Genomic DNA, 24,981 nt, shown 5'->3' with positions numbered 1-24,981 from the left:
GACTCAGCTCTAGAGAGAGAATCATCCCTTCTCTAACAGCCGATGATTGTTTCAGGAAATTGACAAATGCTCTGATCAGCCCAGGAAAAACGAGCCGGGTGTTCTGGGACATGGGATGAGGGGCCCAGAATTTGCACAGTAAACATGCTCCAGGTAGCAAGCAGGCTGAGTGCCAAGAGCAGCCAGCTGGATCCTCAAGCCCCGAGTGAACCTGGCCCTCAGCAAAGAGCTAAACAACAATTAGCTGTCATATTTTATTTACTCAAATACATTTACAGGTGAATTCAGCAGTTTAAGTTCCCATTAAACTCAGTTCCTTCCTTTTGTTTCCACCAACTCCCAAGCAGGGCTGAAGAGCTGGGCTCTTTCCTTAGTTCCACAAGGGAGTGGAATCCATCACATGCACGTCCAGCCCAATGGAGGCCTTTTGTCAGTAAGTCAATGAGGCATCCCTCAGACTGCATGACTTCTCCTGTTTGGGAAGGAGGAACACAGGTAGTTATAACAATAGAGCATTGTCCTCAACAGGCTTCCAGAAAATTGAATTTGAGAAGAAATACAAGAAAAAGAAGTCAAATTGGGGGAAAAGGATAGTAGAGGAGGTACAGTTGGAGGCAGGCAGCCAAATGCTCCCTACATCAGTGGAAGGAATCTCTTGATGTGAAAGCCCTTGGCCTGGGTGGATAGGCCCTCAAGTGTTTATTGATGCTGAAACTGAAGGCCAGTGGGATGAAGAGTCATCTTCCATGGATAATAACTACTCAGAAGTCTTTTCAATGCTTGGGTCCAAAGAATCAGAAGGCTGGCAGAACATACAAGCTTTGAGGATCAAAAGATAGGTTTCCTTGAACTTCTTTATTTTATAAGCATAGACGATAGGGTTCATCATGGAGTTAGCATGGGACAGCAGGATGCCCAAATACAGTATCACTTGTGGGACCTCACCATTAAAGTAGAAAATACAGTTGGTGATGGATAAAGGCAGCCAGGACAAAGCAAACAGGAAGAGAACCAGAAACAGAGACTTCGCTGTTTTGAATTCCCGTCCATAAAATGCACCTGTCTCTTTGGAGCTTGAGAAATTCTGATTGAGTTTGTTCCGAATAACATAGAAGATGTCAAGATAAATGCCACACATGACAAGCAGGGGGATAAAAATCCAAGTGAAGAAGCTGAAGTAGACCATGTAGTCCATCCTCATGACAGAACGGAATTGGCATGAAAGGAAGGTGACATTTCTGTGGGACTCTGAGGTCAGTTTCATGTTCCAGCCAAACATGGGGGTCAGTCCCACCAAGAATGACACCAGCCAGCAAAGGCCCAGGGCCAACCATATTCTTCTTTGAGTGGTGACGCTCCTGTATCTGTGTGAATGGAAGAGGGTGGGTTAAGTTCATGGCAAGAATTGCTAAAAGGGAGAGGGAAATGGAGCTGGAGGGCGTTGGTATGCAATGGCAGTTTCCACACGAAGATAAGATGAGCAGACAGTAATTAGAGAAAAATCCAGCAGAAGTCTCTGGAGACTTCTCTAAAGATACACAATCTAGAATAGATTGGGAATGTGCTGCCTGGGGTCAGGTGCTTGCACACCCCTCTCGCAGCTCCATTTCCTGACCAAGAATTCTTCAGTTCCAAGGAGGTCAGATTTATCTAAGTCTCTGGGTAGTGACCTCCAAGTACTTCTCTCCAGGTAGTGACCTCCTCCGGGTGTGTTTGCCTGCTATGCTCTGCACTGATTCATGTGGCTGGTACGCTAATGCCCATAAATTATACCACCTTCTCCACCCTTCCCCTCCACCTGTGCCAACCCCCACTTCTCTATCTGCACAGGCGCCCACACGTGGTGTTTGCATTAAATGAGTTCATGGAGTGGGGAAGGTTGTGTTAAAGTGCTGCCAGGACCTTAAAAGCCTCATCTAACCAAAGTTGCCATTTTCTCCTCTAACCATCCCTTCCCCTACAGAGACCACAGGGAGGAAACTGATTTTATTAAGTTACTCCAGAGATATTATCTCAATTAAATATCGCAATGAATGGGAGAGATTTTTATGAGAATCTCCATAACATTGATGGCAACGGTGAAGAGAGTAGTAGTTATGGCTACCACTCTTTGAGGAGAGATTGTATGCCAGGCATTTTTCTAAGAGCTTTACATGTGTTGACTCATTTAATCATATGAGAAAGATGCAATTATTATCCCCAATTCATGGGTGAAAAAAATGAAGCAGTAACATGTACAGACTAAAATAGAATGTCTACAAACTAAAATGGAAATGAGGTAAGTCTGAGTTCAGAGTATCTTAACCACCATGGTAAGATGAGGAATTGAAGCAGAGAAAGTTAACTAACTTGCCCAAGATCAGATCCATCATCTGGGACTTGAACCCGGACTTACATGTTATCAAAGCTCTTCTGTGGCTCCCTCATGCTCACTTATCAAGAGGAAAGAGGAGAAACATGAGATGATCGCTATGCAGGACACCTGGGGAATCAGATTTCCCCACCTGGCAATCCGTTCTGTTCACATGGTCCCCCAAAAGGCTGTTACTACCATGTGTGATGGAGAACTTTTGTGGACTCTTTCTCAACGTGGGAGAGGAAGTGAAGTTAAAATAACTTGAAAATAACCTACATTTGCGAAGGGCAGAACCATCTGTTTATCTCCTCTTATTCTTTTCTGCCTGCTCCTTATCTTATCTTGTAGGTTTCTTGTCATTTCTAAAAACTGAAGATCATTTCCGATTAATTGATGACCCGTCACGCTCTCATCACGGCCAGCTCCCCTGGGGGATGGCGCGTGCCCTCCCCTAGTCAGTGGGGAGGGACCGGAGCAGTCCTCTGAGTCAGCTCATCATTGTTAAACCCGTCACACACAAAAGAAATGCAGAGCCTTCTTGCAAGTTCAGAAGCCAATCTGGATTTGTTTTCACTCTGGGATCTGAACTTTGTAGCCCCATTTCCCAGCCACCTGTACCACTCCCCGCTACCCACCGCAAGCAGGTTACCTGACCGTGAGCTTCACCCGCAGGTATCGGTCCACAGCGATGGCTAGCAAGGACATGATGGAGGCGTGGGTGAAGATCAGCAGCAGGCAGGTCATGAAAAGGCAGCTATAAAAGTGGATTGTGATACCAAGGCTGACGACAACGGCCAAAGGCATGACCAGCACCCCCACGGCGATGTCAGCCAGGGCCAGCGAGACGATGAAATAGAAGGTGGTGGTCTGCAGGCTGGGGTTCAGCTTGACCACCCAGATGACCAGCACGTTGCCCACTATGGCGCAGAGCCCGATGAGCACCTCCACGGTGATGTAGGCAATGCTGGCCAATGACAGGGCAGTGCTGTTGGCAGTCATCTCACTTTCCCACAGGTGCCTTCTAGGTGGCAAGTGTGCCGACAAGATCGGTGTGGGCCAGTAAGCCTAGCTCTTGCCGGACATCTTGCCAGAGGGTCCTGGTGCGGCAGTAACAGCTTCCAACTCACAGGAGGCCCATTCCTCTCTTCTCTGGGGGGTGCCCTCTTGGAGACCCCCTCTCCTTAGCAAGAGCCTGTCGGAAGGCTCTTCCAGTGCCTTTCGGGCCGACGTCCCTGGGTTCCGGGAAGCGTGGAGGATAGCTCTCTGTGGGCTGAATCTGAAAGTCCTGCCGCTCCTAGTTCCCCACGCAGAGAGCTCAAAGCCTCTGCTCTCCCCTGCCCCTGGAGGGCTACTCAGACTCCATCGAGATAAGCAACCCTTTTCAGGGGTGTTTCAGGAAGTGAGATGGCCCAAGAGGAAGTGCAGAACCAGGAACGCTCAGCAAGAGTTTAGAAAGAGCAGAGGAGGGAGTGTGAGGGGCACTGAGAAGGCTCAGCATCCATTCACATAGGCCTGATGGGCCTGCAGTGCTGTGCGGGAAAGGAGCTGAAAACACCGACCATGTAACACCTTGGCTTCCTGCGAGCTTAGCAGGAAGATCCCATAATAAGGAGGCAAGTGAAAGATGTGGAAGAGCTAGGAATAGGCTACTGGCAGCCCCTAACCTTGGCTAGGATTATTCTTTTCTGGTGAATGCTGTAGACTGAATGTTTGTGTGCCCTCCAAATTCGTATGTTGAGGTCTGATCCTCAAAGTGATGATATTTGGAGGTGGGGTCTTTAGCAGGTTATCAGGTTCTGAGGGTAGAGCCCTCATAAATGGGAGTAGTCTTGTAAGAGAGACCCCACAGAGCTCCCTTGTCCCTTCTGCCAGAAGCTCGCTCTCACCAGGCAGGGACTTGGCCAGTGTATTGATCTTGGATTTCCTAGCCTCCAGGACTGAGAAATCAGTGTTGTTTATAAGTCGCCTAGTGTTTGGTATTCCATTATAGCAGCTTGGACAGACTAAAACAGTGCATAACGGCAAGCATGGAAAATTGGGCAGCTGGGCATAACTGGAACCCAGCTTTAGCACCAAAGGGCCTTTACCAAAGGGACAAGCTAAGATCCCCTGCTTAGAAGAGCAGAATACTTAGCACTTCCCATAAGCGTCACAGCTGCTGACCCCCCAGCTCCCCTTCTCAGCCCACACACCCACCAAAGTCTCACTTGCTCTCAGGGCAGCAGCCAGCCTGTGTCCAACCCATCTGAGGAACAACAGGACAACAGGATGACCAGCCATGCAAAAGGAGGGGAAGGGCAACCTGCATGTAGTCAGGTAGCAGACCCTCCCACCCCCACCCCCAGGGACAGGTAACTGTCTGGCAATCAGACCCTTTTCCCTGAAGTTCCTCACATGGTCTGCAACTTCTAGGAACCAGACACTCAAAAGCAATTGTTATTTGAGGTCCACCGAGTTCAGGTGCTTCTCAATGCCCTCCAAGGGGATTATTTAGAAAGACAGCAAGAAAGAATAGTTGGACGTAAGCAGTGGACTGAAGTGTTTAAGCTATTTACCTTAAACAACAATCTATGTACAGCCAAAAATAAAATTCAGTGATAATGATAGTATTGTTCTGATGTTTACTAATACACTCTTTATGGGGACACTGGCAAGAAGCCTGGCACGCACCTGTCAGGTTCTTCTGTAGTTGGTCTGCTTCTACATCACCCACTGATCCTTCATGACATCCCAAGCTGGCCCCAGTCTGTCTGAATCCCTTGCACATCCCTGCTCGACTTGCCATTTTTCCTTGAGCAAACTCCCCAGACATTAAGGGGCAGCCCTCTCTGACTGCATTTCCATCATGCTAGCAGTTTCCAGTGTTAGCTATGTCCATGGCCCCGCACTATGGGAATTTAAGAAGCTTCACCAGCCTCCAATGAGGCCTCTTATAAATGTTTCTACTGAAACTGTTTTTCTTTATCTCCGCTTCCGAGAGATAAAGTCACAGAGAGCGATTTCTAGGAGGCTGCATGCTATCAAAACACATTGTCCTCACTCTAAACCAACCATTGAATCTGTCCTCTCGCCACTGACTTCCGGCCACCCAGTAGCACCAAATTACCTCATGAGAGAAAAAGACCCTGCAGTGTAGGGATGAGCCATGTTGCCTGGTTGTGGGGCTTGCACATCTACGGAGCCATTTCCTGGAAGGTCTGGCAGTCCTGGGGCTGTCACAGCTCAACCTGGGGTGGCTGAGGATAGAGGGTATGGGTCCTCGGCAGAGAGGAGCACAGACGTTTGCTCTATACTTGGCAGCTGGTCAGACAGACAATGGACAGCTCCCACACTTAGAAACAGCTGCCCTTACGGGATTATGGGCCAAAGGTGGGGAAGGGAAAAGGCAAGAAGGCCAGAGAAAGTGCGTGCATGAAGGGTCCAGCCCACTGGAAGTGAGCCTCATCCTTAGGAATGGATGTGACAGCTGGAGCTGGAAACCTGACCGGTGTGTTCTTAGACCTTTATGCTTTCCTTCTCCTTTAGGACCAAGTCAGTCCTTTTGGAAGCGGACCATCTCAGCTGGGTTGGAGAAGCCGGGGAGAGGGGTTTGTGTCCAGGCACCATGATAAGAGCAGTGTGGTGAGGACAAGACAGCCTGTGAGAGAAAAATCCACAGGGAAAAGGAGAGGCAGGGACATGCTTGGGGCCATGGATCAAGCCACCTCTTCCCACCTGGGAATTCTGTTTCCAGAATTCTCTGTTCATACCTTGAGAATCTACTCTCCCTAAATAAGGGAAGCCCTTCCTTCACATTTTCTGAGTAGACAGTCTATCACTGCTCAGGGTGGGGGTTGCATTTTGAGTGGTGACGGAAATGGCTTTCCCAGTTACTGAGCATGTTGACCTAGGATTAGGCCCTGAGTGTCCTTCTCACTCCAGACTGAACACCAAAACGCAGTGTGGAAAGAGGCCCGAGAGGCCTGTGCAGACAGCCACTTCATTAGCCCATTACCCTACCACAGCACAGCCACTCTTGGTCAAGGAACTTGACCACTTCAGCCTGCTAACCCATCCCCAGATGTGAGCTCCCCCACAGCCTCCCTGTTGCCCTCAGGATCGAGTCCAGACTCCTTGAAATAACACAGAAGTGAGACCTTCCGCAAAGGGGTCTCCCAGCTCAGCAGCCTCCTGGAGGCTGTTCCCCCCCTCCAAAACATGCAGAGCACCCCTGCTCTTTCAATTCCTCTCCCTGGTGCACATGCTCTCTCCCAGTTTGGAAGGCCCTTCTCTACTGTTTCTGCCTAGAACACAAGTGCTTTTCCTTCAAGACTGTTCCCAAAGGGGATCTTGAGGAAAACTTCCCATACAGCCCCCTCCACCCTGTGTTTATATACCACCCCTCCCCTGATACTCTGTAAGCTCCTGAAAGACAGGGACCTCCACTTTTTATTTCTGCATTTCCAGCTCCAGTCACAATGACTGGCAGATAGTAGGTACTAGGTATATTTTTGATAAATGAATAAGTAAACCAGGGGGCATAAACTTGGAACTGGGTATATAATACCAATCAATCAACTAGGACCTGCTAAGAGACTTTCTGTTATATCAGCTACCGTGTTGAGCATTTTTACTTACACGGTCTCATTTAATGCTCTCTGGTGAAATAGATGCTACCATTACTACAGAGCAAACCAAGGCTCAGAAGGATCAAGTAACTTGCTCAGGATTGTACAGCTAGGACGTGGCAGAGCTGGCATTCTAACCCAGGCTCCTGGCTTCAGAGCCCAGGTTCCACACCACAGTGTTTGCTAAATAAATGAGCAAGTGAACAGCCACATGAAGCTTTCACAAGTCTAAGGCATCCCTGGATCTGATGTTGCCATATTATCAATAGGAGGTTCTAACTTCAAGCTAGAAAAGAGTGACAACCAAGACTGTGGGAAGAGAACACGGGTACAATATAAGTCTAGCACCTTCTCTGAGTTAGGAGGACATGGAGGAACCAGGTGCCCTGGTGGAGCTAGGGTCCCAAGGGGAGTTCTGGGCCAGAAAGAAAGCCTTTTGTTGGACTAGGGTACCAAAAAAAGTTTTTAATAAGAAAATAAATTATAGTTGAGATATGGCTCAAGGAATTTCCCCATTAAAAGAAAGGCCATGTCTGTTTCAGTTCTACTAAAAGAATCTGAACTCCATGGAGGAAGCAAGGATCTGGGAAGAACCATCACTTTGAGTCACAGGAAAACAATGAGTCCTGGGGAAAGAACTAACCTATCCCAAACCCTGGCCTGGAGCCTCCTTGGGCTGATGCTGCTGAACACGGCTCAATCTCAAGCTGCAACCTTGTCTTTAGTATTCTGCTTAACATTGTGAGAGGCTGACCAGAGACATGGTTCATCTGCTTCTTCGCAGTTCCTCAGAAAAGCCTAGGAAACTCCAGCAACCAGCTTGCAAAAACAGCAACGTGCAGTGTGCGCAGGGACAGAGGGATAGCACCTGCAGAGCTTTAGAACTGGTGTAGGTAGCTGCTAAGACAGGATGTCGGTGAGGCAGCAGGTGGCGGCTTCTGCCTGCGGCTGGCTCCCACTGACTCGATGCAGCCTGCATAGTTGCACAGAAGTTTGTCACTTCCTCTTGGCCCCATTGCCACTTCCCCAAAGTCTTATATTTTTACAGAGCTTTATGCTTGCTAGCCACTAGCAGAGGTTTAGAAAGAAAGATCTCAGAGTCACTCCAGGAAGATGGTCTGCTTTTACTCCCCCTCTCCCCGCATTCCTCTTTTTCTGCCTCTCTGTCAACCTGGAGGGAGGAGTCTGGGCCATTCAGAAGGTTTCCTCCAGGGGCTGATCTGTCTCTAGAGGGCTTTTTACTAGGGCCCAGGTGGCTTGAACACTCCAGCTGTGCCCAGGGAGCCAGGGACTCCCTAAGTCTGTAGCGTGAGTTCAGGACACTCAGAGCAAGTGCTACGCGGAAAGAAGACATCAAGTTTCCTTCACTATGAGCAAAAGGAAATACTGCCCAGCAAATGGGAACTGCTTGAGGCACTCACACGCCACCCACCAGACCCCACTCACGCAGAGTATGTGAGACCTCCAGTACCTAGTGGGGAATCCAGAGAAGGGTCGAGCTAACTCTAAAAGTTAGGAGATGCTGGAACTTCTTGAGTCTCAGAGGGCACCAGCTGCCCAGCGTCTGCTTCAACTGTCTGCTGCTGGACTGCTCAGCAGTGACCACCAGGTGGCAGCACATACTCACTGCAGCTCAGGACACAAGCTGAGGTAGAAAAAGCAATGTTCAGAACTTAATGGCACCCGCTTCAAGAACTGCTTTGCCAGCGACCTCAGATCACCCAGAGGAGAGAAACGAGAGTTAAGGGTAAGGAAGGCAAGGGTAGATTGCCAACTGCCTAAATGCATCCTAGTCTCATAGAATATTCATGGGCAGTATCTCCTCAAGCAAGGGAAACAAACGCAAAAATGAACTCATGGGACTACATCAAACTAAAAAGTTTCTGTACGGCAAGGGACACCATCAACAGAACAAAAAGGCATCCTACGGTATGGGAGAATATATTTGTCAATGACATATCCCGCAAGGGGTTAACATCCAAAATATATAAAGAACTCACATGACTCAACACCCAAAAAGCAAATAACCCGATTAACAAATGGGCAGAGGATATGAACAGACAGTTCTCCAAAGAAGAAATTCAGATGGCCAACAGACACATGAAAAGATGCTCCACATCACTAATCATCAGGGAAATGCAAATTAAAACCATAATGAGATATCACCTCACACCAGTAAGGATGGCCAGCATCGAAAAGACTAAGAACAACAAATGCTGGTGAGGATGCAGAGAAAGGGGAACCCTCCTACACTGCTGGTGGGAATGTAAGCTAGTTCAACCATGTGGAAAGCAATATGGAGGTTCCTCAAAAAACTAAAACTAGAAATACCATTTGACCAGGGAATCCCACTCCTTGGAATTTACCCAAAGAATATAAGTTCTCAGATTCAAAAAGACATGCACCCTTATGTTTATCGCAGCACTTTTCACAATAGCCAAGATATGGAAGCAACGTAAGTGTCCATCTGTAGATGAATGGATAAAGAAGAGGTGGTACATATACACAATGGAATACTATTCGGCCATAAGAAAGAAACAAATCCTACCATTTGCAACAACATGGATGGAGCTGGAGGACATTATGCTCAGTGAAATAAGCCAGGCGGAGACAGACAAATGCCAAATGATTTCCCTCATTTGTGGAGTATAACAATGAAGCAGGACTGAAGGAACAAAATAGCAGCAGACTCAGAGACTCCAAGAATGAGCTAGTGGTTACCAAAGGGGAGGGGTGTGGGAGGGCGGGTGGGAAGGGAGAGAGAAGGGGATTGAGGGGTACTATGTAGAGTACACATGGTGTGGGGGATCACGGGGAGAACAGTGTATCACAGAGAAGGCACATAGTGGATCTGTGGCATCTTGCTGCACTGATGGCCAGTGACTGCATTGGGGTATGGGGGGGGACTTGACAATATGGGTAAATGTAGTAACCACATTGTTTTTTCACGTGAAACCTTCATAAGAGTGTATATCAATCATACCTTAATAAAAATTAAAAAAAAAGAAAAAGAATATTCGTGGGCAGTACCAGGTTCAAATATCTTGACTCAACAAGGTTGAGGAGAAGCAGCATCTCCTTTAGAACCTGTCAATGTTCCAATAAAACAATGTTCGTGTTTTTCTTTATAGTGCTAAAAGCTCCTCACACCCCCACCTCACTAAATTTGAGCACATCAACCCCTCAAGGCAGGTATTGTCTCAGCAGAAGAAACTGAGGCAGAAATCTGCTGAAGGTTGTACAGTTGGGAAGAGGCGGTGTGCGGAGGGGAGCCTCCTCGCCTTAGGGGAGGACGGAGGAGCAGAGGGCTGGCCGGGGTGATGCCCCACTACGATGTTTAGCTCCCTACCATGCCTGTGTCACCAGTGTCTCCCCGGCACCGCCAGTCTCTGACCCATCCTCTCCCATCTCTGGTCAACTGGCCTTTGCTGGAGAGCGTCCTGTCTTTAGGATCCCATGAAGACAAGCCTGCTTCTCTTCACCACAGCCCCAGGCTGCTAACCACCCATACCTGGTGTGTCTCCCCAGACCCCAGGGGTCAGGCCTCAGGCCCTGATTGTAGATCCAGATGTCCTCCTCCATGCCCTTTATCTCAACACCTGAAGGCTGATCCTGGATGTTTACAGCAGGGCCACCTCCTTGCCTCTTTCCTTTTACCTTCTGCCTAACGTGATGGCACTGCTGAACATTTTGGGGCAAACTGTCCCACCGTGGCGAGAGGTAAGCAACCTCCCTGTTTTGATGACAGGTGTCTTTCTCTCCTGCGCAAGGCCTTTCATCTTTGTTATCAGGAGTGCTGCCATTGAGAGGATGTCAGGGACTTTGCCAGGTGTTTTACACACAGCATTTTCAATTCTACAACAACCTTGCAAGTAAGCATTATTAGATCCATTTCACATATGAGGAAACTAGGGCTTGGTGATTATTGAGTGACTCACTCTGGTCAACACAGCCAGTAAATGGCAGAGCTGGGGCCCAAACCCAAGTCTAGCTTGGCTTCAAAGCCCGATCTCTTCCCAGGGAACCATATGAGAACAATATCAATTATGCCAAAACCCAAATGGCCATCTCGGACAGAACATCCTCAGTATCCCAACGGGTAAAGCTCGTTTCATAGGCTGGGCCAACTACTGGGGGCCGTGTGTTATCATGGCAATTGTCTGCTTTCCACCTCTTGCCAGACTCAGCTAAGAAGATCATTATTCGGGACTCGTGGACCGTCCAGCCTTCTCTCTACATTCTCTGTGTGCTGCTCCTGCATCTAGTTCCTGATCAGAAAACATCGTGAAACCATACTTTACTTTCCTACTGAAATGCCTTCCCAAATAACCTTATTCTCCCTGCTCTCTATTAAAGGCAAATATAGAAAGCTGTCATATCAAGCATGTGTCAGTCATTTCATCATGACAGAAGAGACTGTTGCTATGTTTCTTATAGAATGTTTCTTAGGGCAAATTTCTCTGGGGAATCTAGTGCTAGAAAAGACGTTGCTTTTCTTACTAAACTAGTCTGTTAAACTGCTTAGTGAGAGAGCTTTGTATAATTCAATGTTGCCTGGGCAGCCTAGAGCCTAGGAACTGGTGTTCTGTCCCAGTAATCATGCTTTTTTTAGGTTGTGCAGGGCATCCAAAGGCCCCAAGTCATCCCCTGACTCCTGGTGTGTTAGTGACTCTACTATGCCCTGCACTCTTTTACTACGAGTGGCTTCCCATCCTTTGGGGAAAGAGGCAAGGTATAAATAGTAAGTATATAGAACTAATATTAGAAGGAACATTCACATTTCTTTTGGAGGCATAGCTGCAGGTTGGTTATTCCAGACTGTTATACAAAGATTCTTGTTAGGTCCTCCATGACTTTGGGGGTAAGGATTTTTTCCTCCACAAGTGGCCCACAGTTGTATTTCAGATTATCAGTTTGGGCAAAAGAGAAAAATTATGAGACTGAAAATGCCCTCTGGGGTTAAGTGAGCCCTTAAAGGAAAGCTCTCAATGCCACACTTGAAGCATCAATATCCAGCAATAGCTAGTAAATGTTCCCTTGGGAATGGTGCTATACAGGGCATAATATTATGGTTCCCCCAGGGAGAATTTATTTTTATTTATGTACATCCCACATACTTCCACAAAGGATTGAAGTTAGTACCAGGCTGAGTTAATAGCTTCTTCCTCTGTACTCCCACATCAGCTTACATATTCCTCTATTTGAGTACTTACTATATTATTGTGTAGTTATTTACAAGACTGCTTTTCCCGCTAGTTAGTAAACTCCCACTAGCTAGCAAACCCTTTAAGTACACTGCACAAGAAATTATGCCTTATTCATCTTTACAGCTATTCCCATTCCCCTTCTCCCAAAAGTTACAAAAGCCTAAAATAGTACTTGGCCCCTAGGGGACCTAGATTCACCTCCTCCTGGCCTCTGCAATGAATTCTCATTCTCATGTATTCCTCTCAGGTCTGCCCTCTCCCCTGGCAAGAATGCTGACCACCCTCACTATATCCAGTGAGGAGTCAGGAGGAATATAGTAAGAACTCTTCCTCAACAAAAATAGTTTTTCACATCTAACTTCAATTTCAGGTCAGTATAGGTAGAAAACAGCATGTGGCTAATTTGAGTCTAGACAAAGGGAATCTCAGAAGGAATGTCCAGTAGTTATATTAGCATTTGTCATCTCAGCATTTTTACAGGCAATAGCCTGTCTCATCACTCACACTGAGACAGGAATCATGGGCTTAGGCAGAGGATGAAGGCCTCTGGAAAAAGCAAGGCAGGATAACCACAGTCAGAGCAATGTAACTATCTGCAAGGAAACCCCCTACCAAAACTCCATGCTAAACATTAAACTCTAGAATTATACTTCAGTGAGATCAGTTAATATTGCCCAGATAAAGGGAAGTATCTCAGCATAGTTTATGTTTTTATTATGCTAATCATTTGTAATCATGTGTAAGATTCACTTTAGCATGCTAAAAGGCCCAGGCCTATATGCTGTTTTTCCTCCTTCAGGCCTGATCAGGTGATTTGCAACCTGGGCAATTAATAATGGCAAGCAAGCCCAGCCATAAACAACATAGTAAAAGCAAGAAAGGTTCCATTTTAGGTTGCCTTTTAAAATGTTAATTTTGCAGAATTACCTGGAGGGCTGATAAGAAAAGCGACTTACCGTCTTATCAAGGATGAACATTCTAAGACCACTTAACAAGTCCACACCCCTAAGCCCTCTATTACATTCCCGAAAATCCTCAACTGCCTATAAAACCCCTAAACAACACACATTTGGGGGCTCTCTTGTCCCCTCCTGGTGTGAGCCAGGGGCTTTGTCCTCTCACTTTATCTCTAAATAAAAGCTTCTCCCTGGCTCTCCTACCTTGAGTGTTTGCTAAGTTTATTCTTTGACTCTACAAACAAGAACCCCGGCATCAACATCTGTGGTACGTCTAAAGTGGTGCCCTCTTATACACGCACACTCATGCACACTCGCAGATGCACCTCCATCCTCTCACTCTACTTCCTGTGTCAGCCCTTTCAGAACTCGTCAGAGCTAGTTATTCATTTACTTACATGTTTTGTCACTGCTCTGTCTGCAGGACCGAGAGCCACCTCTGGCCGTCTGCATGCAATGTAACGGGACTCACTGAGTCAGATCACTGTGTTCACTATGGGGTTTGTAGGACACCAGTGCCTGCGGTGTCCTAGGGTGGAGTGCCGGGGAAACTGATGCCCAGAGGGCCAGTTCAAGGTCAAATCTGGAGAAGCAGCCAGTTTCTTCCCTGAAATGGTTAGGAATCCATGTTTGGGAATCCATAAGGAGGCACACCCAGGTCCTGTTTCTTCACGGCTCATTGGCTCAGTGTCTCCTCTGGGGATTCTGTGCCTGCTCCAAATCCCTGACAGTGCTCCTTGCTGCAGAAATGGGAAAGGCCCAAAGGAGATTTCCAGGAGCCATTTCCTCTCCCTTCTCCACATTTGCCAAGAAGCATCTTGCTTACTCCGTCCTGAGTGGTTTGTCGCTCTGGGGATAACAGCCACCACCCAGGGAAGCATAAGCAGGCCCACTGGGTGGGCTCCCTGGCGGTGCCACCCATGACTTCTCTGTGAGGCTCGGCAAAGGCAGCCTCAGGCATGATGGGGCTCAGCTCCAGACTCACAGCCTACCCAGTCACTAGCCCCTAGGAGCCGCTGAGCCCCCCAGCTTGTTGCAGATGAAGCACTTCCAGCACAGCCATCCAGAGCCAGATTATCCTGAGCAGTAATCACAGTTTCCATGTCTTGTGTGTCATTCATTCTGGAGGGCCTGGCAGATCACTAGGCACTATTCACTACTAAGAAGTGGTCCCCTCCTGTGCAGGGTGTGAAGGTTGCTGAATTTTACAGCCAACTCCTGACAAAACAGCTGCTTAGCAAACATCCGCAGGCACATGAAGCCCATAATTTAATTTGCATTACATTTATTTGTACTTGCTCTCAACCCTAAACACCAAACACATCTAATCTTTCATTAGCCCTGGTATATTTCCTGATTTTAAAAGAACAAAAAAATAGAATTTGTTCTAGGTCAAGGTCTAGCCACAGGGCTGGGCTGAGAAGCCAGGCTCCTATCCCTCCAAGATAGCATCTCAGTCCGTCTTCGTGCTGGTCCTCGTCTCTCCTAGGGGTCAATGGGCCTGCCTTGGCCATTCCCAGAGGAGGCTAGACCTTGCTTCAGTGACCAAGACTTCAGCTGGGGCAAAAGAACTCTAGGTCACAGCAAGACCATCCAGCTGTGCTTCTTCCCTCCCCCACTCCCACCCCGGCCCAGTGCCCATGACTAGGGCTTTTTGTGTTATTCTGGAGTTGGCACCCTCTCCATTTCCTGCCAATAATGCTGGCTGTTGTTCCTGAGCAAATGGAACAAATGATCAACGTGAACTCCATGCAATCTGAAAACTGGAAACATCTGCAGGGAGCCCAGGGCAGCCATTGGCTGGGGGGGTTGTAGTGGAGAGGGTGGGAGGAACATGCAAGAACCTCAGTGGCAAGGAGACAGAACACGGCCTCATCAACGCACCGCGAACAGGCCGATGGGAATAAGGCCGAGACAGCTGCAGTCTCACAACTCCTCGCCCTTTTACTTGCCCAAGATTAACTCTGCTGTGTTTTTAGCTAACAAAGGGAGTATATGCATACCCTTTTACAAATACCATTTTAAGTGTTAAATTATATGTTAAAGATGAAATGATTCTTAGAAAGTAATAGATCCAACTGCCACACCATTTCACAGATGTTGGCAAAGGCCCAAAGAGAGAATAGATACAGTAAGTTAGAAGCAAAGTCTAAACTGGTATCTGGCACCACTGAGGTAGAGCAAGGTAATAGGACAAGGCTCATGCCACTGTAAAATCTATTTAGCCTATGAAAAAGACTCAGCTTATTCTTTAACTTAATATTTTTTATGCTGTTCTTCCTCCTCTTCCAGCCCCTTAATCAATTAAGCAACTGTAAACAGGATGAGAGACAGACCTCCAGATTATAAATGAACCTACATGGGTAAAGAATGCCCAAATTCAGATCAACACAGTCACCTAAAAAAATCCTATTCTTAAGGCAAAACTTCAAAGGCTTTTTTTTTTACATTGAGGGACTTAAGTTTTTCCCTTTAAATTTTTCTTTAATTCCTTAAGTATTCTACAGGTATTTTTTTTTTTTTACTGAAGTATCATTGATGTAGAATCTTATATTGCTTTCAAGTTTACAACACAGTGGTTCAACAGATACCCATATTATTAAATCCTCACCCCAATAAGTGCAGTTACTATCTGTCAACATAGGAAGATGTTACAGAATCATTGGCTGTATTCGCCACGCTGTACTACCATCCCTGTGACCAACCTATGTTATGATTGAGAATTTTTGTGCCCCTCTATCCCCCTCACCCTCTGCACCCCAACCCCTCCCCTATGGTAACCACCAGTCACTTCTCAGTGTCTGAGTCTACTGCTATTTTGTTCATTTGTTTTGTTTTGTTTTGTTTTCAGATTCCACATATAAGTGAAATCCTGTGCTATTTGTCTTTCTCCGCCTGGCTTATTTCACATACCATAATACTCTCTGGTATTGCAAATGGCATGTTTTTGCAAATCTCATGTTGTTGCAAATGACAGGATTTCTTTCTTTTTTATGGCTGAATAGTATTCCATTATGTATATGCACTATCTCTTCTTTATCCATTCATCTATTGATGGGCAGTTTGGTTGATTCCATGTCTTGGTTATTGTAAATAATGCAGCAATAAGGAAAGGGGTGCATATATCTTTTTGAATCAGGCATTTTGTTTTCTTTGAGTAAATCCCTAAAGGTGGAATTACTGGGTCAAATGGTATTTCTATTTTTAATTTCTTGAGGAATTTCCATACTTCTTTCCACAGTGGCTGCACCAATTGACATTCTTACCAACAGTGTAGGAGGGTTCCCTTTTTTCCACATTCTTGCCAACACTTGTTATTTCTTGTCTTTTGGATATGGACATTCAAGATGGTGTGAGGTGATACTCATTGTGGTTTTGATTTGCATTTCCCTGATGATTACCGATGCGGAGCATCATTTCATGTGCCATCTGTATTTCTTCTTTGGATAAATGTCTGTTTAGGCCCTCTGCCCATTTATTAATTGGGTTATTTGGAGTTTTTTTGGTTTTCAGACATATGAATTCTTTATATATTTTGGATATTAAGCGCTTATCAGATAAATAGTTTATAAATATGTTATCCCATACTGTAAGATGCCTTTTTGTTCTGCTGATGGTGTCCTTTGCTGTACAGAAGCTTTTTAGTTTGATGCATCCCCACTTGTTCATTTTTAATTTTGTTTCCCTTGCCTGAGGAGGTATATACAGGAAAAAATTGATCATGCTTATGTTGAAGAGATTTTTACCTGTGGTTTCTTCTAAGAGTTTTATGGTTTCATGTTTTACACTCAGGCCTTTAATCCATTTAGAGTTTACTTTGTTTATGGGGTTAAAGAGTAATCCATTTTCATTCTCTTGCATGTAACTGTCCAGTTTTCCCAACACTGGTTGTTGAAGACATTGTCTTTTCCCCATTGTATATTCATGGTTCCTTCATCATGTATTAATTGGCCATATATGCATGGGTTTATATCTGGACTCTCTATTCTGTTCCATTGTCTATGGATCTATTCTTGTGCCAGTACCATACTGTTTGGAATACTGTAGCTTTGTAGTATAGCTTGAAGTCTGGGAGCATAATCCCCCAGCTTTGTTCTTCTTTCTCAAGATTGCTTTGACTATTCAGGGTCTTTTGTTGTTCCATATGAATTTTAGGGTTATTTGCTCTAGTTAATTGAAAAATGCCAAATTTCAATGATAATCTTGCTCGGTAGAGGATTATTGGTTGAAGGTCCTTCTGTTTCAATACCTTAAATATTTCATGCCACTCCCTTCTGGCCTGTAAAGTTTCTGCTGAGAGGTCTGATGATAGCCTGATGGAGTTTCCCTATAGGTAATTTTTTTCTCTGGCTGCTTTCAATACCCTCACCTTATCTTTAATCTTTGTCATTTTAATTATTATGTTTTTATGTTGTCTTTCTGGGCTTCCTTTTGTTAGGGGTTCTCTGAGCTTCCGTGATTTGGGTGTCTATTTCCTTCTTCATATTGGGGAAGTTTTCAACAATTATTTCCTTAAAGAGATTTTCTATCCCCTTGTCTCTCTCTTCTCCTTCTGGTACCCTTAATATACAAATATTGGTTCATTTGGAGTTGTCTTTTAGCATCCTCTGATTTTTAGAGATTCTTTTCTTCTCTCTGTTCCTCAGCTTCATTTTCCTGTTCTCTAATTTCCATCTCATTATCTCCTTTACTTGCAGCAATCCATTATTCATTCCCTCCATTGTATATTTCATTTCAGTTACTGTATTCTTAAGGTCTGAGTGGCTCTTTTTCAACTTTTTTATTTCTTTGCTGAAGTTGGGTTAGGGTTAGGATAAGATTCATCAATACTTTCCCACAGATCAGTGAGCGTATTTATGACTGTTACTTTGAAATCTTTATCAAGAATATAGATGATTTCCATTTCATTTAACATTTTTCCTGGTATCTTATCCTGTGGCTTTGTTTGGAACATATTCCTCTGCCTCCTCATTTTGTCAGGGTTTCTGTGTTTCTTCCTTTGTATTAGATCTGCTATGCCTCCTGGTCTGGAGAGTAAAGGCTTTATGAAGAAGAGATTCTGTGGTGCCCAGAAGCTCAAGACTCTACTTTCTACCTGGTTCTCCTTTGTGGTGAAGCCCAAGTTACTGGTGGCGTTATAGGTAGGGCTGCCTTTCTTTATACTGGCAGTGGTCTATCTCAGTCCACTGTGGATGGCAGTTTGCCAAGGGTGGCAGTTCACCACAGCTCACCCTTTGTAAGCCAAGTAGCAGTGCTTCTGCTAGGATCATTGTGGGCAGGGCTGCCCTCTGCCTACCCTACAATGATGGCAGTGCTGCTGGGCTAATGGGGTGGGGCAATCAGGAGGCTCTGGGGCAGGTGCACACTGCCACGAGGAGGAAGGAGCACTTGGAGCAGGCACCTCCCCAATTGGTCTGAGATATGGCCAAGAAAGCTATGAAAGCCTCCTTGTGCCTGCCAGGCAGCAAAGTCTGATGCTGTTGGGCTGAGTAGGCAAGGCAAGTGTGTATGCAAGGAGGCATCTGCAGGCTGAGCCATCAACAAGAGGGATGGAGTGTTTGGGGTTCCCATAAATGTCCAAACTGTTGGGCTGAGGGAGGGCTGGGGAAGTGTCATCCACCTGCTCTTTCTTCTGAAAAGAGAACTCCTCCCAACCCGTGCCCCTCTGGCACCCTCCCCACTGCTAGTAATTCTTTCAAACTGCTGCCTTTGTTTTGGGTCTCAGCAGGACTGGTGGCATGTGCCTGTCCTCTACAAGCAGAGGAGTCTCATCCTCCCAGAGGGCTCCAACTCTCCTTGGTGTCCAGCTCTATTAATCACCAAGGCCCAGTGCAATGTGGACTTATGTTCCCAAAGAAGATTTCCAGGGCCAGGTGCACAGAGATCCTAAATGTTTATCTCCTCCCTGTTCTAGTCCTCTTCCTCCTTTTGTGGACTGGGATGGGGGAAGGGATGGGGTCCTGACTGATCGTGGCTCTGCCACATTACCCTTCTCTGTGTGGATTTCTGTTCTTCACTGGATGTAGGTGGTCTGTTCTAGTCTTCAGGTTGTTTTCAGGGTTAGTTGCATTTGCTGTAGTTGCTTCCTTGGTGTGTGTAGGAGAAGGTTTCTGCCTTGCCTTCCTACTCTTCCATCATTTTTCCCCCCTCAAAGGAGTTATTAATCACCTGTATACATCATGCTTTATGCCAATCCCTACCCAAAAGGCCCTGTAAAACCCCAAACCCTAAACCTTAATCATGTCTCCTCTCTGAAGGTGCCTGCATTCCCATCTGAGTGTGTACTGTCTTATCAAATAAACTTTCTTGCTGCATAAGCCTATTGCACTTGTCTCTGAATTGTATTTCATGATAAGGAACTCACCAACTTCCACCTCCAATGGAGAGTGTCTTTGTCACTTTGCTATTTAATTTAGCTTTCTAGTCTTAACACAATCCTTTTTCTCTCTCCCTGATTTATTTCCAACCAGTAGGAAAGTGGAAGTTCTCAGAACATAAACTCACTCCATCCACTGCTCCATGGCTCTCCCAAATTCTTGGGAGGTAGCAATATAATTCCAGCATCTTCAGATATTGGATGCCTAGTGACCTTTAGGAGTTGACAAGGGGCTTGCCCTATGCCAAGTAGTAGTTTAATGAACTTCCCTTTTCTCCCTCTGTTCTTTCTTGCTCTCTACTGCCACACTTCTGCTGTCATTCACTTTTACTCTTGCTTTAATGAATTCCTTCCTTGCTGGCACTTGTTGAGTTTGATTGCAAATTCTTTCTGGATTAGAGTCAAGAGCTCTCTCCCAAACAGGTTGAGGTTTTGCCTGGTATGCAGGGAGACCTCCCCCAACACAGCTGCCTGGCATCACCACCAGCACCCTACTGGGAGTGCATGCAACATGGATACACACACACACACACACACACACCGTGCTGCAACACTGCGCGCGCGCACACACACACACACACACACACACACACACACACACACACACACACACCGTGTGCTGCAACACTGCTCCTTCAAGTCAGGTTGATGAAGAAGGAAGGGAAGAAAGAACAGGTATCAATCGTCTACCGTATGCCAGGAGCCATGCTCAGGACCATGCCCCACAGAGACACAGTGATAACAAACTGGCCCCCTGTGGGCCTTTTCTGGGCCTGGCACAATGCTAAGCACTCTGTCATGGCCTCTCCCTTGATCTTCAGCACAGCCCTATCACAGAGCCTATTATTCTCTTCACTTCTGCTTTTTGCAGGTAAGGAGCTGACATTTAGAAAGTTTAAGTAACTTGCCCAAGGTTGCACTGCTTGCAAATGATAGAGGGAGCCTGGTCCCAGCAGCCACAGCCCAACCATGTTCTGACCTGCCAGGAGCAGTTTATTCAGTCCCACTGCAAACTTGAGGGTTTGGCAGTCTCTACAAATGTGTGACACATGTTGAGAGTCTAGAATCCCAAACTCAACCAAAAGAAGGCCTCATGGTCCACTATCCATCCAAAGAGGTAATCTCTAGAGTGAAGGCCTAGTTCCTACCCCAGACTCTAACCTGGAAAGGCCTTTCTGAGCATTGCATGGGCTAGTTCCTGGCCCATGGGACACAGACTGGCTCTTCCTGCTTGATTTCTCAGGGGTTGCAGAACCAGGACTTCCACCTGGTAACAATGGAGCCTCAGTTAGCCCTGTGCCTTGGAAAGGAAGCACCAGTTTCCTAAACTGTCACATGCCAATCCTCAGCCCTGCATATGGGCTGAAGGAATCACCAGCAGAAGCGTTCTCAGGCCAGTCTGTTGGGCCAAACTAAGACATGAGGAGAGGACAGGACCTGGGGAATGCTGCCAGTCCCCTCCAGGCAGATGACAAAAAAAGACGTTCCTGCAAGGAACTAACTTCCCTTTGAGGTCTCAGCTCACAAGAGCAGCGTCGGACCCTGCATCTGTATTTGAGAGGCCCCGGCTGTGGGTCTGGCCACTGGCAGAAGCCAGAGGAGCAGAGGCAGGGTGCTCCTAAGCCTTTGCACAGGAACTGACTCCTGGGCTTCCCCTAGAAGTCACAGTGCTGTCAGCTCAGCTCCTCTGCTGAGAGAGGCGGGGTAGGGGACTGGTGTGATTCATCTGAGACACAATTTGAGGATGTCAGTGGTACACTCACCCGGACATGCTCCTCCAAAACTGTGAGCCAAGGGACATTGGAGGGGTGTTTCCCCACAGACCTCAAATGTGAGCCAGTCTAATCAGCACAGACTGGCCCAGAAACGGGCTGCCCCCACCCCCATCAGGATCTGCCCAGTGATGTTCATACCCATTTTACATGGCCCCTGGGATCCCAGAACTGCAGCTTGCATGTGACTCCTGCTGGGTGACTGATCTGGGTGTTTCCCCCTACTCTGCTCAGTTCCTGAGTCTGAAATTAGGAGTCCTCTGACGATCTTGTCATAAGATCAGATGGGTTGGAATTCTGCCTGCCAGGACAGTGCCCTTGACACTGGCCTCAGCCATGTCCCTGTAGGTGCACAGCCAGCCCTCACCTCCCAGGCCCAGCATACATCACCCGAGCTCCAGTTGGCCTGAGCAGGAAGCTGCTCTATGGCCTCTGAGAGAGGAGAGCAAGATGAAGGCCAAGAGGAAGTCACAAAGATCAGCTTAAAAATAACCCTCGTCTCCGTGTCAGTCCTGAGGAGGAGCTTGTAAGGGGGCCAAGTTCTGATGGCAGTGGCTCAGGGCAACGTCAGAGGTCTAAATGTGTATTGGCAGAAGCCCAGGTGGGAGCACACCCTGGTTCCTTATCAGCCTTAGCAAGACACCACTGAAACACTGTCTTCTCAGAGACTTCCGCCCAGCCAGCATCTGTTTCCTCTCCTGAATGTGTACAAGCAGGTTAGTGAACTGGAGAGTGTTTCTGCCTGGGGAAGAAAACAGGCTCCCCCAGAACACACAGGGTGTAGGATAATTTGGACACCTTGTGGCCTCTGCTGTGCTCGTCTTGAGCCTCTGGTGGGTGAGTGAGGCCCCGAGTTGCAGAGAAGGCCTCAAAACCCACCATCCATGCAGTGAGGCAGGTAGTCCGCCCAGGTGGTTTTCTGGGTGCAGCACATGATGTCTTCCAGTACCAGATGGGGAAGGGCCCCCTGGGAAAGCCAGAGATTCATGAAAAAACACCTATTTCACAGCCCTAGGCAGGAGTACCAGTGTGTGACCCCTTAACACTGTTAGCCTTGGGATATATTCAAGCCTCTTGGCTTTTTTTAGGCAACATTTCAACCCTTATCTGAACAGAGCTGCTTGTTTAGGAGGACACAGCTTTTTCCAGGAACATTTTCCTGGTTTGGCTGGCTCCTCAGTCCCAAGCTATTGTGGTCTCATCCCACTGCACAAACACCCCACCACCACCACCACAGCACTAACTTCATGGAACATTTAGTGAGAGGAGGGGGCATCTCAGGAATCATCTAGAAAATATCTCCTCATGGCAGGAAGTACCAACACTGAGTAACTTCACAGTCCATATCCACCTCTCAGGCTGCCAGGCAGTCACAATAACCAAGAGATGTTCTCTGTGAGTGGCTTATGGTGCTGTGGCAATGCAAGGTGGCTTTCCTGGACTTAGCAGCTGACACTGGGTAAAACAAAGACTTCTCTGTCATTTGTGTCCCGCTTCCCCTTCCTCATCCCCACGTATCCCAGGCCATTTGTCCCAGCCACACAGAGGCTTGGCTTTAAGTTCTTCTTCTCTTGCTTAAATGTGGAGAACTCTAACTGGTTGAACGTTTTACATCCTGGAACTTGCCCTGAGTTGAGCTTTCCTCAATCTCAGCCTGACAAGCACAGTCTGGAGTCATCCCTGGATTCAAAACTGCTGCTCTACCCCTTGGCAGGCTGTGTGAGTTTAGGCAAGCCCCTGTACTTGTTTGGAGCCTGTTTCCATATCTGTAAAATAAGACTGAAATAGTTTAATAAAAGCCATTTCATAGAGTTATCAAGGGGATCCAATAACAGAACATTTATAAATACCTGGCACCTTGCCCACAACTCACAGTGGGTTCTTAGTGGGCTGATGAAACTTTCTATTGCTGTGTGAATTATCCATTTCGATTTGGTTTGTGTTCCCTCTTTTACTTCATATCCAAGTGTACAAAACTTCTTACTAAAATAAGTGCCCCTCTCAGCGCTGGCTATGCACCTACTCCCTTTGTGATAACAGAAAATATTAGGTGAGCAGTTGCTATGCTATGCAGACCCCTGCTTTGGGCATCTCAACACATCTCTGTGGGGTAGGTATCATTGTTGGTCCCATTTTAGAGATAAGTAGACTGAGGTTAAGTGACTTGCCCAAGAGTACACAGGTAGTAACAGCAGAGCCAGGGTTTGGCCCCTGGAAGGTGGTCACGTGTGCTAACTGTTCAGTGCACTGCAGGTCCTACTGTTGGGGACTTTTCCTGAACCTAAGACAGACTTTTATGGTCCTTACTTCCCCAGAATATGGTTTTCAATATCATTGAAAACCACACTGAACTGATCATTTGGTAATGATAACTACCATTGGTTCAGCACCTACCTATTTTATGCTGGACACTTTGTATGCATTATCTCTAAACCTCAGCTCTATTGATGACATTTTGGACCAGATAATTCTTTTCTGTGAGGGGTTGTCTGTGTATTGTGAGATGTTGATCTGCATCCATGGTCTCTGCCCACTAAATGCCCTCCACCCCCAAGTCATGACTATTAAAAATGTCTCCAGACATTACCAATGTTCCCTGGGGGCAGGGAGAGGGTGGCAAAATCACTCCAAGTCGAGGACTGTTGCTCTAAAGGAGAAGCCTGAAGTTCAGAGAGGTGAAGCAGTTTTTCCAAGGTCACGAGGCTGGTAGGCAACAGAGACAGAATCTGAGAACAAGACCAAGTATTTGTCGCTATATCATGCTCTCTTCCAGCTCTAAAAGAGGAAGGTGTGAACTTGCTACTGGAATCTATTTTCCCAAAATCAATAGTATCAAGATACAGATTTCCAGTCCCCAGGACTGTTCCAATTCTAAACTTATAATCTCTGGCTGCTACTTATCTAGATCTTAGATCTCTGGAGCTGAAGCAACTGAGATCTAGGCCATTCTGCCAAGCCTAGGAATTTAAGCTCCCCTTTACAATCCTGTGCCCCTTAAATGTGCCATGAAGCTTGGTCTGGGCACACACTCCACTGGTTCTTGAGCCATGGGAAAGATGAAGTCTTGGGAAATAATGGCAGCTCTTCCAGCTGCTTATCTTCAGCCACCATCTAGAAAATGCTGAGGCCAGAATCACAATTCAAACTCCTGCCTGAGTTTCATCTCCTTTTGGTTCTAAGTTCATTTATTAAAATCTTTATGGCCATAAAATGCAAATTACACCACTTCCTGCAATACAGAAAGATGTGTAATTGAAGAGAGACTTGCCAAGCACATAAATATAAAGTTGCATACTGGAACACTAATTTATAGCAGAATTGAAACTACCCCAAACCTAGACTTGCTTCAGCACTTTTTACTCTCTGCTTCCCTCCTCTAGCCTTTTCCCCTCTTTGCTGGACCCGTTGTGCACAGACACAGTCACTCACCACTGCTGATGTACTTACTGTACATGAGGAAACAGGAACCACTTCCTGCACGGCCTTCCTCATGGGTGGGCAAATGCAACAACTAAAAGTAAATTCTTCAGGAAACTAAGGAGGTCATCACAAAGAGTATGGTCACTGCCAGAGCCTGCTTGCTTTCCTTAATGAGGGAAGTGCCAGCTAATAGCTTCTGCTACCCATGGTAGTGAGATTCCAGTGTCTTGGCAACCAAAGTAACTGTGTGGTCAGTAGCTGGCCAATGTCCCCCAAAGGCCCCCTCC

The 24,981-nt window shown here is 46.6% G+C and overlaps 2 protein-coding genes across 12 annotated transcripts in view; both read right to left on the bottom strand.

Annotated features, from left to right (window-relative positions):
- Positions 1-24,981, bottom strand: part of LOC108392185 (transmembrane domain-containing protein TMIGD3-like) — an 87,929-nt gene that overhangs the window by 13,337 nt on the left and 49,611 nt on the right. The gene's annotated exons all lie outside the window — the stretch shown is intronic.
- Positions 247-24,960, bottom strand: ADORA3 (adenosine A3 receptor). 11 transcript variants are annotated; one of them, XM_037005410.2, is made up of 5 exons: positions 24,722-24,960; positions 23,862-23,977; positions 3,006-3,110; positions 2,633-2,725; positions 340-1,364 (listed from the first exon to the last, which is right to left on the bottom strand). In XM_037005410.2, the coding sequence occupies exon 5, from the start codon at positions 1,277-1,279 to the stop codon at positions 758-760; it is 522 nt and encodes a 173-aa protein (XP_036861305.2). In that variant the 5' UTR covers positions 1,280-1,364; positions 2,633-2,725; positions 3,006-3,110; positions 23,862-23,977; positions 24,722-24,960; the 3' UTR covers positions 340-757. The 11 variants fall into 11 exon arrangements, 9 of the variants coding, with proteins under 9 accessions (XP_017507764.3, XP_073090524.1, XP_036861305.2 ...); XM_073234422.1 differs by lacking the exon at positions 2,633-2,725 and having other exon boundaries at positions 23,862-24,000; XM_073234421.1 differs by lacking the exon at positions 2,633-2,725.

The sequence above is a fragment of the Manis javanica genome, chromosome 4, assembly GCF_040802235.1.
Source record: "Manis javanica isolate MJ-LG chromosome 4, MJ_LKY, whole genome shotgun sequence".
Taxonomy (NCBI): domain Eukaryota; kingdom Metazoa; phylum Chordata; class Mammalia; order Pholidota; family Manidae; genus Manis; species Manis javanica.
The sequence above is the reverse complement of the archived record's forward strand: the minus strand, read 5'-3'. Positions and strand labels throughout refer to the sequence as shown.